The 14,122-nt window shown below is 36.8% G+C and overlaps 2 protein-coding genes and 1 non-coding gene across 3 annotated transcripts; 1 reads left to right on the forward strand and 2 right to left on the reverse strand.

The window, feature by feature from the left end:
- Positions 1-123: 123 nt before the first annotated feature.
- Positions 124-2,020, reverse strand: LOC134795560 (transmembrane protein 170A). The gene has a single exon (XM_063767453.1). The coding sequence runs from the start codon at positions 1,703-1,705 to the stop codon at positions 1,307-1,309; it is 399 nt and encodes a 132-aa protein (XP_063623523.1). The 5' UTR covers positions 1,706-2,020; the 3' UTR covers positions 124-1,306.
- Positions 2,021-6,716: 4,696 nt separating this feature from the next.
- Positions 6,717-6,820, reverse strand: LOC134795916 (U6 spliceosomal RNA). Its single transcript, XR_010144881.1, has one exon. It is a non-coding gene; the product is annotated as a U6 spliceosomal RNA (small nuclear RNA).
- Positions 6,821-8,170: 1,350 nt separating this feature from the next.
- LOC134795567 (uncharacterized) lies at positions 8,171-13,473 on the forward strand. Its single transcript, XM_063767461.1, has 4 exons — positions 8,171-10,337; positions 11,051-11,570; positions 12,132-12,309; positions 13,300-13,473. Exons 1-4 carry the CDS (start codon positions 8,310-8,312, stop codon positions 13,391-13,393), a joined length of 2,820 nt encoding a protein of 939 aa, XP_063623531.1. The 5' UTR covers positions 8,171-8,309; the 3' UTR covers positions 13,394-13,473.
- Positions 13,474-14,122: the final 649 nt, after the last annotated feature.

Consider the following 14,122-nt stretch of genomic DNA (forward strand, 5'->3'; position numbering starts at 1 on the left):
TATACAAATATATATTCTGTTTGCAAATTACTCATTTTGTCTAGCACCTAAGCTAACTTTAGCATTACATACTATCTTATATTACTTAGTAGAGTATGTTCATATTTTTACTTTAAGTTTTTGTTTACATAGGTAAGTACCAGTACATTTTATTGGTTTAGGTAAGTGTTTGTGCGTCCAAAAAGAAATCAATTACTACAGTAGGAATAGGAATACAAGTTATAGGTATGTTATCTTAACATAATTTCGTATATTGTTTATTTATCATTATCACAATAATTTACATTAAAAGAATATTGCAATTCAACATTATTAAAATAATAATCAGTCACTAGCAAGCATGATTAGTGACTATCGGTGGGTCGAGCACAGAGACCAATGAGCAATAAATTGTAATCACAGTACAACTTTATTTAGAAACAAATAATTACTTTACAAGGTAACTTATATGTACCTACAGGTACTTCATACACAGACAGATTGATACCCAAATTCACTGTGATTGATTCCACCCAATTTGTAGAGGGTTGTCACCACTACTAAATTGGAGTGACCTAATTATGGTTGTAATGTTACTGCCCAGATTAGGCTCTGTTTTTATATGCTAGATTTGAGACAATTCAGCTGTATAATTTAGTATTTTCTACCCAATGTGCCCAGTGTAACTGTTGCAAATTGGGTAGTAGATTGGGCATTTTTGAATGTGGGATATATGAACAATGTTTAAAGTATATAAAGTACTAACATAAAAGAGGAATGGACCTAGAAAAAGGCTTATATACAATGTCAGCAGTACAGTAACAGGATCTGAATGCAGTCCCAAGACTTGGGAATTCACATCTTTTAGCATTGATAGTAATCTTGCAAATTGTCAGTATATTGTTTTCAATACACATGCAGAGCCATGTGGAAACTTTGAACACAAACAGAATAATAAATACATTGGAGTTCATGTGTACTTGTACAAAATAAGTGATTATATTTACAATGGTTAAAGCCAAGGACAGGTTTTTAAATAAGTAAACTTTATAATTTCATTGCCAAATTATACAATATAAATTACTATTATTTGCATACATACACAAAGTACACATAGAGAAATATTATTTACAGCAGTCTCACTACTATGATTAGTGAGTATTTACCATTACCAGGACCAGTGATAATAAAATTTATCTATACTACATTTGCACTGTCCTATACCATTTCCATTACAATAATGCTAAGATAATTGACTTTCAATTACATCAAAATTATATAGAGAGTTGATGCATCACAATCAAAACTACAAACAATACACCACTTATTACAAAGTTGCCAAAATCCTTGTGAAACCAATGCCTGCCCCTAACAGTGTTTGTCCAATGCCCCATATCATGGCATGGATGGGCGGCATGGTCAGATTTGCTGCGCGGTATATGAAGGCGACAGCAGCGCTGCTCGCCACGCCTGATGTCACTGGGCTCACAACACCCATCACTATTAAAAGGACGGGAAAGAACTTTCCATACTTGTGCTTTCTTAGGGTGCCGAACGCCACGAGCGCCGCACAAGTGTGAACAAACACTGACGAACACAATGACCACAAAAACACTGGGTACCACATCTCACCAAACGTATCTAATGGATCACCAGACTTCAGTCGAAATATATCCCCGATTGAATCGAATTCTGATACTTGGAACTCAGACAACATGTCATACATGTTGTCTTAGGGATGCTGATGCTTAGAGGCATCGGGGTAGTTTTGATGGTCATGAAATATTTGTCCAAATAAAATTTCTTCTCCGACACAACTCAAACCGTCGATATTCCACAGAATAGGTCATTGATCACATTGAAATTTAACACACTTCACACAGATTTATTGTAAATCCTATTTGTTTTGTTTGAAGTAAGCCCATTTTCGAATAATTCACATAAATTCATCGCACAATTTATTATCATTGCACTAACATGACATTTTGTATTGTTACAAATGTCAATCAGAATCACGTCAATCGTTGCTAGTGTTGTCCTTTGGGTATTATCATTAGTTGATTCGATTATTGTCTTTCACTGTTTGTGATCGATTTATTCCCGCGCCACACGAGTGTGGAGGGGGCTTTAGTCTTTTATTCACAAGTGATAAAAAAAAGTTGAGTGTCTATGGTGTTGGTGATGTCCGCTATAAAAAAATCCCGTAAGATTAAACATTTTAGCATTTAAGAAGAATTGTAAAATAATGACAGCGTTTTACACAAAAATAAAACGCTAATTAAATAACTTACCATATTCGAAACCTAAGAATAATATTGAGAATGGCAACATTGTGTTGTCGGTCGTATTGTCCTTTTCTAGCATATACGTCCCTCTCTCTCTCTCACATTCCCACCACAGAGCAGTTGGTTTTGACAGGTGTTTGACAGTTACCGCCAAAACAAATTTCCAAGTCATTGTCTCAAAATTATACATATTTACACCAGGCAGGATTAAAACTTTAGGTTTCGAATATGGTAAGTTATTTAATTAGCGTTTTATTTTTGTGTAAAACGCTGTCATTAAACAACTGTACCGATATTCGAAACCTAAGAATAATATTGAGACGTGTTTGTTATCGCCTGGTGGTGGGAAGACGCCAAGCCAATGTGATTATACATGTACTTATTATGTATATGTAATATTATTATATTACGAGTGTTTAATTAATTATGTAGTACACCCTTTATTTTAACACCTGTGAGGAGAGACGTATTATGTAAAGCATACAATTTGATATACCATTATATTATGTTACTAACTTTACATTTCATATACGTACTTAATGTACTTATCAATGTTCAAAGAGAAAAAATGAGTCACCACAATGGTGCTATACTTAATTATATGTATGTGAAAACTAGGTAAAAGAAGATGAGATAAGTCAGTCTACTCTTCAAGGAGCATACAACATCTGTGATAAGGAGTGATGTAATTCAAGTATGAAAAGAATAAAATCATAAAGTACTCGAGTAGTTTTTATTATTTTATAACTCCCAATTATTAACAAATTTGATAATAATTATCTAGTAAAGTAAGCAGTTGCAGGAATATAACAAGGACAAGACCTTTCTTATTTCCAGAATCCCTCGGGATTAAGTAGACGAATATTTTAAATATTCGTTATAATTCACTATCACTACCCACAAAGTTAATATTGGGTACCTACTTACTAAAATGTCATAGGGAATTACTGAATTCCTTTAATGACTGTGAGTCAGTGTGAGCTATATAGGTACTTGGTTATAGCTATAAAAATGCATTTAATCCTTTGTACGCTTTACTAACGCGAACGCGAGCTAATGTACCTAAACAAACCTTACTTAAAATTGTGAAGGTTACTTTGAGAGCTTAAGCCATAACATAACACTCATGTGGGCACGCCTAGTTATGACGCTTTTTGGTGCTCTTGGCGTTCAAATGGTTAATATAGAAATGCCACAGAACCTTATCAATTATATTTGTAAAGGTGCCGGCCCATTCTGCTTATATTCATGTTTAGCTATCATCAACTGACCTTAATTGTACTCATTAATTTCTATATATGCAGTAAGAGTAGTTTACCTTATCTGGTGCCTATAAGCTTGATTGGTTCTGAACGCTAAAGTGGTTTAATTTATGTAAACCATGCATAGCATTGCTTAATTCTGAATATTCAGTTTCCTCTTTCCAGTGTGTAAATTATTAAGAATAAGGTACTTAATTCGAAACCTTAGCTCATCGCATATGTGTTTTTAACCAAAATGCAAATTTGTGTGTTTATTTAGTGATCATACATTATTTGCAATAACTATGCGGACCATGGGGTCCCCGACCTTTTGCCGGGCACCCGTGGGCCCAAAGCCAACAGCGCAGAGGCCCTTTAAGAGGGACCTATTTCATCCAATGCTAGAGTCAACACTTTGTCGAATCTATTTGATATTTATGTATACTTATCCTCCTTATGAACTAAGGATAATTGTAACTTTTTGATATCAAATATACGCCGAATTGTCAATTATTTTATATTTTGAAATACATATAATATTACTGGATTTGGATCAGTGTACTTTTGAATACTATATCTCTGGCCTACTATATAGGCTAGTCTATTGGCATCCCGCCTCCTGGAAGGCAGTCTACAGACTTTTTAGATATATATTCACAGTAGCGCTAAGTGTGTGGACCTAGTTTTCCGACACTTGACTGCATGAGATTATAGTGAACATTTTTTCAGGTCTCGGGCAAGAAGGGTACCTAGATAGGTTGAGGTCCTTAACTTATGGATTTGGTAAGAGCAAGACACAGGCGGGGTGTAAATTAATTAATCCACCATGTTTCAAGAGATTCATGTGCATTGATGCCTTCAGGTAACGCTGTTCAGACAGACTAATACTTTGGCAGAGTTTTGCCAACATATAATAAATGACTGCATTTGTTTGGGTGTACATGTTCCACACCAAAGACATATTTATATATTTCAATTCATTTTTGAAAGTTTGGCGTTTCAAAATAGCTTCGCCTTTTCGCAAGGCGTGCTCCTGTTTCTCTATTTTATTGTGCAAGCGAACAGTATCACAATGCTATAATTTTGTATAAATTGAGAACTAGAGGGTCATGCCCTAGGCGTGACCGCCCAGAAGTTGTGCTAGAACCTCTCGTGCAAACCATTCAGTCACTGTTTTTAAAAACCTTTTGTAGTGGGTACATTCCACGTTCTTAAATTTGTTAAACGTGTAGTATCAAACTATGACAAGTCATGATAAGTGAATTGAGTGGTAACAGTATCTGGTCCGTGCATAGAAGCACTTGCCCTTGAGGTTAGGGCATGGGTAGTTTATAATAAACTTAATCCGTGCATGGGAGCACTTACGATACAGGTGGTTTAAAACTTCCAGGGTCACAATACAGACATAAGGGTGTAAAATACATAATTCATAAACGCCCGTTAGGCCAGTTTTGTATATTTTATTTCAAACATGCTTGTGCAGCACCGCCAGCACATAATAATTTCCCATACCATGGCAGTCAGGGATATAATAATTAAATAGGTAGGTAACCTTGGTCATATCGTGTACATAGGTAGGTACTCGTAAACATGTTAACTGAAAGACTAGTGCTCTCGAGGCAAATATAATTTATGCAACTGTGAGCTGCTCTTACATTGGGATCATATGTATTTATTTCTAGTCTGCCTTAGCAGGCCTAGACTTCAAAGGTTTTTAGATATTCATAGGGCCGTTAAACGGACCTTTTGTACACCTTGAGCAGGCTGTTTGTTTCACACTATTAGTAATATATATTGTAAACATAGCTTATTTCAGAATGGAATCGTAAGCTCTGTCGTGTCGTGAGCTTACCGAGCCTGATTTAATTACAGTCCACAGATTATCTGGACCTTGGAGGATTGACCACTCCTTATTCTAATTATCAATATTCTGCCTGGGCTTATAGTCGAAATTCAGCGACTAAATTTCTTAGTATTATCTATGCCGCCCAAGTTATGAGGCTTAGCGTCTCCAGACCACAATTTTATTTATATATTAGGTTGCAAAGATTTTATCATCTTTAAAATAAAATTGAGTCGAAATAGGCCTGGAATCTTAGGTTATTTTTTACCTTTTATGATTTTAGAAATGTTATTGTAAATAGTAAGTAGTTTACACTTTTACCACAGTTAATCAGCCCAATTTTGGGTTTAGCCAACAGGGTGTTCGGGACCCTTAGAATAGATTGGTAGACAGAAATGAAAACTCTAATAACGAAGCCTTGCCTATTTCGACTGATTTTTACCCAAAACATTATTTTAAACCCTTTTTACTTTCTCTAAGAGGAGATATTTACAAATTCATCTTCTTAATATTTTTCTGATTGTGGCCTACTCGCTCGCTTGTGTTATAACCATATCATTTATATTTCTGTGAATATGTCTGACATGCCTTGCGCAGGCTTACATAGGTTATAATATCATCATCAATAACTTGACGTCAGTTTGTGAACGAATCAAAGATTCTTTGGCACACCTTACGCAGGTGGAAACATGGCAGCCTTGCGCAGGCTTAGATAGGTACATAATATATTGGGTTTATCACAAATAACATGACGTTAGTTTGTGAACGAATAAAAGATTCTCTTAGGCACACCTCACGCAGGTGGAACCATAACAGACGTAGGTTTAAGAATATCATTCAAATCAAATACCCTGTGGGTAATATTCCCTTAGTTGCGGGTTCCTTGCTCGACAAGGTGAAAGGCTTTAAGCAGGCTTTAACAAGCACTTTTAGAGAGTGTCATTCACGGTGACGCGCAGATTTGCCAAAACTAAACTTTAACTCTACAGTTAACTAATATAATTTGACAATATGAACCAAACCATGCGTCTTCGTCAATGAATCAATCTAAAGATTCCCGTATCGTTAATGCCTTTCCAAATCACAGGCTTCCGATTTTATTTGAAACGTTTACAAATGTACTATTTATGTAGGTAGGTAGGTAGGTAGGTAGGCTTAAGAATTGACTCTCTTGTATGTAGTTACATATAGAATTAATAATCAAATTATTCAAATCCAAAATAACACAAGCACATATAGCAACTACATGTAAGAGTTCTTTCCTTAACCTTTTTAGGCTGTAAGTACCTGCTAAGTTATTTATTTAAGTAGGTACCTACCTACATTTTAACCATTTTTTTTTTTTTTGGAGAGATATAAGTTGGTAGATAAAGAGTGAAATACTTGACGATTTCGCATGTCATTCTTGCGCAGAGCCATGCTAATCTCTCTCTATGTCTAGTCAGATTTAAGTTTATGTACTGCCGAAGTACTCACTTTCCACAAAAATAAATGCAATGTTTGCGATGTAGGTTTGTTCGTTACCTTGTGTCCCTCAGAGAGGAAATAGAAGCCCCGCGAAGCGGGGCTTCGTCGACTCCTGAGCGGGTACACATTATTTATCAGCAAGTTTATTACCAAAAAATAAATTTTGCAATAAATATTATATTAACCCGGAACGGGATAAAAAGACAAATTGCTGATAGATACTTGGACAGATAAAACCTACACGTCTATAAGCTTCTACCTTCATACGTAGGTTCTACGTAACACGTATTAACTATCCGATCCTTTCGTATTCGAAAACACAAATCACTTGAAAACTGAAGGGTATGCCTCCACAGATCACCATTTAAGTATTATAATTTCAACCGTTATTATACACACACACACAAAGATTTAAACTAACAAGACTCTGAAGAGACTTAATGTAGGTATAAAATTAAATTATAATGGTGACACGCGCACGCTTTACCAGCTCGATGTGTTTTCTAACATGTGTTTTAGTATTTTCATTGGCATAGCCACGGTGCGCGCAGGCAGCCTTTGAAAACACTTGCACATCACTATTCCGGATCGTTTTTATTTGCTAGATAGTTTAACGGACAACTAAATTTAAATATTTATTTCGAACGGCAAAAGCCGTTAGAAACTGTTTTTCAATATAGTCAGCTAAACTGGGGTACAAATTCAAAAACTCACCAGCAGTTTAGCTTCACGACCTTCCAGATGGAAAAACAGCAAGCCAATGACTTGGAAATTTGTTTTGGCGGTAACTGTCAAACACCTGTCAAAACCAACTGCTCTGTGGTGGGAATGTGAGAGAGAGAGAGGGACGTATATGCTAGAAAAGGACAATACGACCGACAACACAATGTTGCCATTCTCAATATTATTCTTAGGTTTCGAATATCGGTACAGTTGTTTAATAAATAATTTTGATACAGAATGAAGTTCTTTCAGATAGTGTTTAAAATAATTGGAATAACATTATGGCCATAATTAAAAATGTTTCAAATATTGAGGAAATTTAGCAAATTTATATAAATTCTAAACTGTATGTTATTGGATTGTTGGATTTTTATGATTTATTAATATAGCAACACAAGGGATTGTTCAATAGAATGAAGTTAGCAGACAATGAATAGAAGAGTGTTTGTATTGTGGAATTAAATAATAATATTTTGTGAATATTACTCTACCTCAGAATATAAAGTATATTAAGCTTGCTAGTTAATTCGTCGTTTCATCATTAATCAAGGTAAGATTTATATTTCTGCCATTAGTAACTTGTTGTTCCTCAAGAATATGATGACAATTTTCAATGATGTGACGTTAGCGAGCTTCACTGACAGTATTCCATCCATCGTCAAAGAAACGTTGTGGTGTTATCCTCATAACCTATATTGTTCTTGCCTCGTGATAAATAAGTAAAGAGGAAGGTTTTGAACGTAATTATAAGTGTTTTGTGCAACTACTATAATGGGTAAAGTGCGGTCCGCAACCGGGGCTCCCCGGAAGCAGGGGTTCAACAAGTCGGGGCACTCCATGAACCCCGACAGACCTACGGAAGGACTGAAGGGTGTCGGTAATCCCAGAACCAAAGGCACCATCAAAAGGTTGCAGATGTACCGTAATTTTAAAGCTAAAAGGGATAAAACTGGAAAAATCTTGATGGCAGCGCCATTTCAAGGCTGGCTACCGTCGGGCACTCGAGCTCGCGTCGAACCTAACCAAAAGTGGTTCGGCAACTCTCGTGTCATCTCACAGAACGCTCTGCAGAAGTTTCAAGATGAGTTTGGAGCTGCAGTTAAAAATCCGTACCAAGTTGTCATGAAGCCTACTAACTTACCAATCACATTACTCAATGAAAAGGCCAAGCAAGCCAGAGTACATTTATTAGACACTGAAGGATTTGATAAAACATTTGGCCCTAAGAAACAGAGAAAACGTGTAAATCTTAAGTTTGGTGACCTGGATTCACTGTCAAAGTCTGTTGAAGAGAATACTGAGAATTATGATGAGAGCAAAGATATAGATAGGGTGAGAGAAGACACGGGTGTTAGAGAGGGACAGAGGGAATGGGTGTTTGGAGCCGGTATGAGCAAGAGAATTTGGAATGAGCTGTACAAAGTAATTGATTCATCAGATGTGTTGTTGCAAGTTTTAGATGCCCGTGACCCGATGGGGACTAGGAGTCCCTTTGTTGAGAACTTCCTGAAAAAAGAAAAGGCTCACAAGCACTTAATTTTCATATTGAACAAAGTAGATTTAGTGCCTAATTGGGTAACACAGAGATGGGTGGCTATTCTCAGTGCAGAATATCCAACAATCGCTTTCCATTCATCATTGACGCATCCCTTTGGTAAAGGTTCACTGATTAATTTACTAAGACAGTTTGCCAAGTTGCACATTGATAAGAAGCAAATCAGTGTTGGACTAATTGGTTATCCAAATACTGGGAAATCATCTGTGATCAATACCTTGAGATCGAAAAAAGTGTGCAAAGTAGCTCCCATAGCCGGTGAAACTAAAGTGTGGCAGTACATCACACTGATGAGGAGGATATTCCTGATTGATTGTCCTGGAGTTGTTTATCCATCAGCTGAAACAGACACAGAAAAGGTATTGAAAGGTGTTGTTCGAGTGGAACTGGTACAAAACCCTGAAGATTATATCGAAGAGGTTCTTAAAAGGGTAAGGAAGGAATATTTGATAAAGACTTACAAAGTTGATGGTTGGGAGACGGCAACAGAGTTTTTAGAAAAGATGGCTGCCAGGACGGGCAAATTATTGAAGAAAGGAGAGCCTGATGTCAACCAAGTTGCAAGGATGGTGCTTAATGACTGGCAAAGAGGCAAGTTACCGTTTTATGTTGCTCCTGAAGGATTTGAAGTTCCTCTGTCAAAACAGCCTAACAATGAAACACCCAAAGAGAACCCTACAGTTGCAGAAAAGAAGCCTGAAGAAAATACTGCAGAAGTAGCTTCTGAGCCTAAAGACAATGAGAAGGAAAATGAAGAAAAGAGTGTAATTTCTGTAAATAATTTGATTATAGCACAAGACTTTGCCAAAATTCGAGTGGGTCTTAAATTTGATAATGATGAAGATGTAAAACCACTTGAAGCTATAGAAATTCCTGAAGAACTCAAAGATATTGATGCCAAAAGTGACAATGAAGAATCACGAGATGGTGAAGATCAGAATGATGATGGTGATGATTCCTCTGACATTAGCGACTTTTACAGTAATGATGAAAAGGATATAAGTGATGTTGAAGATCATTTGACTAATGACCCAGAAACAGTCAAAGAGATGAGGCGTAAGAAGCTTGAAGCAGCAAGTGGTGCTTTTACAGTGGAAGAAGTTGGAAAAGCAGGCAAGAAACGCAAGGGAGCACAAAACGATGTTACTGCAAAGAAGAAGAAAATTACTGCCAAGGAAAGACGTGCCCTTGACAGAGCTCAACGCCGAACTAAGACAGGAAGCAACTTTTATGAAGTCTCTAATGTTAAGAATAGGAACAGAGATAAAAAGAAACCTGGTGTTTGAACTAATTTGTTTAGTAAATAAATTATTTTAACTACAATTATGTTTTTATTTGTTTAAGTATAAATATGTATATTTCAGTATACTTACTGCAAGTAAAATCTCAATTGGGCATACCATTCTTTAGCTCAGTTATGGCTCGTGCTTATTAGATGATATGCATTGTTTCAAAGTACAAAGTGACGTGGGCTCGTACACATTACACACAGCCTGTTCGCACCTATACTCGCTAGAACAGGGGTCTCCAAACTTTTTTATCTGAGGGCCATATTGCGCCTCAGAATTTTCGCGCGGGCCACCGTCGGCGCCGAGGGGGGGTGGGTGTATCTGGGGTTGCTGCTGTTAGCGCTGAACACCTGGAGCCTGGCTCCCGCGGGCCGGATTGGACCGCTGTCGGCGGGCCGGATTGGAACGCTTCGCGGGCCGGATTTGGCCCGCGGGCCGGGGTTTGGAGAGCCCTGCGCTAGAACATAAAGAAAAAATACTAGCCTAAAGTTTTATACCTGTTTGTATTAATTCCAAATTTCAATCACACTCTAAAAGAAAATACCTTTAAAGCAGCCCTTGAGTATTTACTTAATTAGGTAAATATTTTCATTTACAAAAATAAATATTTTTATATATTAAAAAAATTAGATACATTTTATTAAATGCTATTGCGTTTCTTATTTCAGATGTCGTCCGGAAGTGACAGTGATGAAGAATACGTACCAGGTGAACCTGAACAGGTTTCCGAAGAAGGCTCTGCTAATGAAGAGACTGATCTACAATACGAAAAAGAACAAGAAATCAAGACTAAGAAACGAAAAGCAGCACAAGAAAGCAACAGTAAAAAGAAAAGGAGAACTAGAAATACCATAAAAGAACCCACACCTGAACCGGAAGAAAAGGAACCGGAGACAAATCTAGATCCTGTAGAAGAGAAGAAAAGAGAGGAAGATCTATGGGCTAAATTCTTAGCAGGCACAGGATCCGCTTCTAAAGCTCCTGTGAAAGAAACACCAGTGAAACAAGCAGAGAAAAGTGAAACACCTAATAAAATGACGGAACCTAAAGCACAAGCTAAAACAAGTAGTATTCAAGATGAGATTAAAGCTAGGGAGCAGAGGATATTCCAGTTTGCTGGTGAAACTATTGTTGTTGAAAACAATATCATCAAAGAAAAAATTAAAACTGCAGAAGCTCCTGCTACGGGTAATTTTTTTTTATTAGACTTTTTTAGTTACAATTGTATAACATAATATATATCTTATATATGAGTATAAAGTATCAACGCTAAGAACGAATAATTTCGTTAACTGATCCGCCATTTCCTATCTCTATCACACGCGCATAATTACATATATTGGTTTCCCGCTCGCACAGTGGTATTGACCGCTAACACAAGGTGTAATAACCACGCAATACAGTAATCTAACATTATTTCGATTACCGAATTTAGATCCATATTTAATTTTCCATTCTCTATGCATGGATACAAATTGATAAACATCTGAACATGTTCTAATTATAGTCTGTATCTTTAGGTATTTAAATAAAAGTAAACAAACAACTGGTACATTTTCGGGTAGTTATAACATTTATTGGTTAACCGACTAATTACAAAACCGCCTAAACTGAACGACCTGACTTTAACCTACATTATCATGATCGTGTAATGTTTTCATCTACCCTCAACTAGCTTATGAAGCCATTTGAGGGTAGATTTTGTTTGCATTTATTTAAATACCTAAAGATAAACGTGTCCGTTTTCAGTGAGCAAACTCGTCCCCCAACGGAGCCGCGGCTCGAGCGGCCTGGCCGACGTGCTCGGACAACTCAACAAGAAGAACAGCCTGTCCACGCTCGAGAAGTCCAAGCTGGACTGGGAGACGTACAAGAAAGACCAGGACATCAATGAAGAAGTACAGAGTCACAATAAGGGGAAAAATGGGTAGGTTTACTTTTTTATTGAATCTTACTTGCCCGCTCGACGTGCTTGGACAACTGAACAAGAACAGTCGGTCCACGCTGGAGTCCAAGCTGGACTGGGACACGTACAAGAAAGACCAGGACATCAATGAAGAAGTACAGAGTCACAATAAGGGGGAAAAATGGGTAGGTTTTATGTGTCCTTATTAATGCACAATCCTACGCATGTTATGCGGATTTTAGAAGGACGTACATAGATTTTAGAAGGGCCGCTACGTACTGTATTGTGTATTTAAGTACCTTTTGAATACATCAGACTAGTTTTTGTGTTGCTGGATTCGTCAATCTAAGCATCCAAAGTTAAAACAGCCGTTTTTGTTCTTAAATACACAATACAGTACGTAGCGGCCCCCTTTTTTAAAATACCTGTTGTTAAATTTAAATAATCACGATTATTTAGCAGTGGCGCTAGTGTGCACGTTGATGGGCTCTTAAAATAAATTAGATTTTCTAAATTTAAAATATTCAATAGTACGTTACTTCATGTAAAAAAAACTTTATGTTGATTACAAGTTATAAATTCAAATGTACAAAAACAGTCGGCCACAATCGATAAAATAGTATTTTACTGATTATTTAATTGCTTTCACAGTTTTTTATTATTTATTTATTTAAACTTTATTGCACAAAGTATATACAAAAATGTACAAATGGCGGACTTAATGCCAAATGGCATTCTCTACCAGTCAACCATAGGGCCAAACAGACATCTACAATTGGTGCAGAGAGAGAAATATACCTATTCAGTGAATATAAAAAAAGCAAACTATACATATAAACTACATAAATAAATAAAATATATATAAACTACTACATATTTATACAATACATACTATAAATATAATAATGATGGATATTATTCGAACTCTTGTTTTAGCAAATGCTTACGCAACAACCGCTTAAAAGAAAACTTACTTGGAGCTTGAGCTTTATTATTATTATTTTATTACAGTTACCTGGACCGCCAAGACTTCCTGGAGCGCGCGGACCACCGCCAGTACGAGATCGAACGCGACATGCGCCTCAGCCGCCGCAGCAACCGATAATTGCATGCCATGTTACCTGATTACCTGATACCTGGTACCAATACTACCAACGCTTACTCAAATAAATGTTAGTCGTAAAACAGTCTTTCATTATTAGCTTCATTTATCTAGATTTCTACATTATCACACAATTCTATAGTTTTTATATGGAAGCTACCAGTAGCGGCGCGTCAAAGCCGGAGCCTTAGAGCATTTAATAGCTGGAGTCGCCTTTAAGAGCTTACCCCTCTGTCGAAAACCTTGCACAATCGTGCAAACTTTTGTATGTACTGACATGGCTATTTGTACGTTACGTAGAAATCATGTAGAAATAGCAATACATTTGACGTCCCCTCCCCCGAAAAATTTTGTAAAGAAAATGACAGCCATGACGTCTCAAGTTACTAAATGTTCTAAGGCCGGAGCCAATTATGCTTTTTCTCTTTATAAGAATAAGAAAAGTACTAAGTGAAAATAAGGCAGGCCGGAGGGAATCGAATTCTATGGACGCTCCGCCACTGAGAGCGATATATACTAAGCCATGGGTAGTTTAAATTAGAAAAGCCGTTTGACTTGGTTAAATTCCTGTAGAAGTACACTTTAGACTTAAATAAAAGCGGCAAAGTGCGAGTCGGACTCGCCCATGAAGGGTTCCGTAGCAGCAAGTAACATAATAAAATTGCGGTTTACGATTTATGACGTATTAAAAAAAAATACTAGATCTCGTTCAAACCAATTTTCGGTGGAAGT

The sequence above is a fragment of the Cydia splendana genome, chromosome 12 (genome assembly GCF_910591565.1).
Source record: "Cydia splendana chromosome 12, ilCydSple1.2, whole genome shotgun sequence".
Classification (NCBI taxonomy): domain Eukaryota; kingdom Metazoa; phylum Arthropoda; class Insecta; order Lepidoptera; family Tortricidae; genus Cydia; species Cydia splendana.

Excerpts from the sequence above, each read along its gene's own strand:
- LOC134795560 (XM_063767453.1), bottom strand. The coding sequence starts at position 1,705 with ATGTATGACATGTTGTCTGAGTTCCAAGTATCAGAATTCGATTCAATC.
- LOC134795567 (XM_063767461.1), top strand. The coding sequence starts at position 8,310 with ATGGGTAAAGTGCGGTCCGCAACCGGGGCTCCCCGGAAGCAGGGGTTC. Across the intron at positions 10,338-11,050 it reads ACTTTTATGAAGTCTCTAAT|ATGTCGTCCGGAAGTGACAG; the intron begins GTTAAGAATAGG and ends TTCTTATTTCAG. Across the intron at positions 11,571-12,131 it reads TGCAGAAGCTCCTGCTACGG|TGAGCAAACTCGTCCCCCAA; the intron begins GTAATTTTTTTT and ends GTCCGTTTTCAG.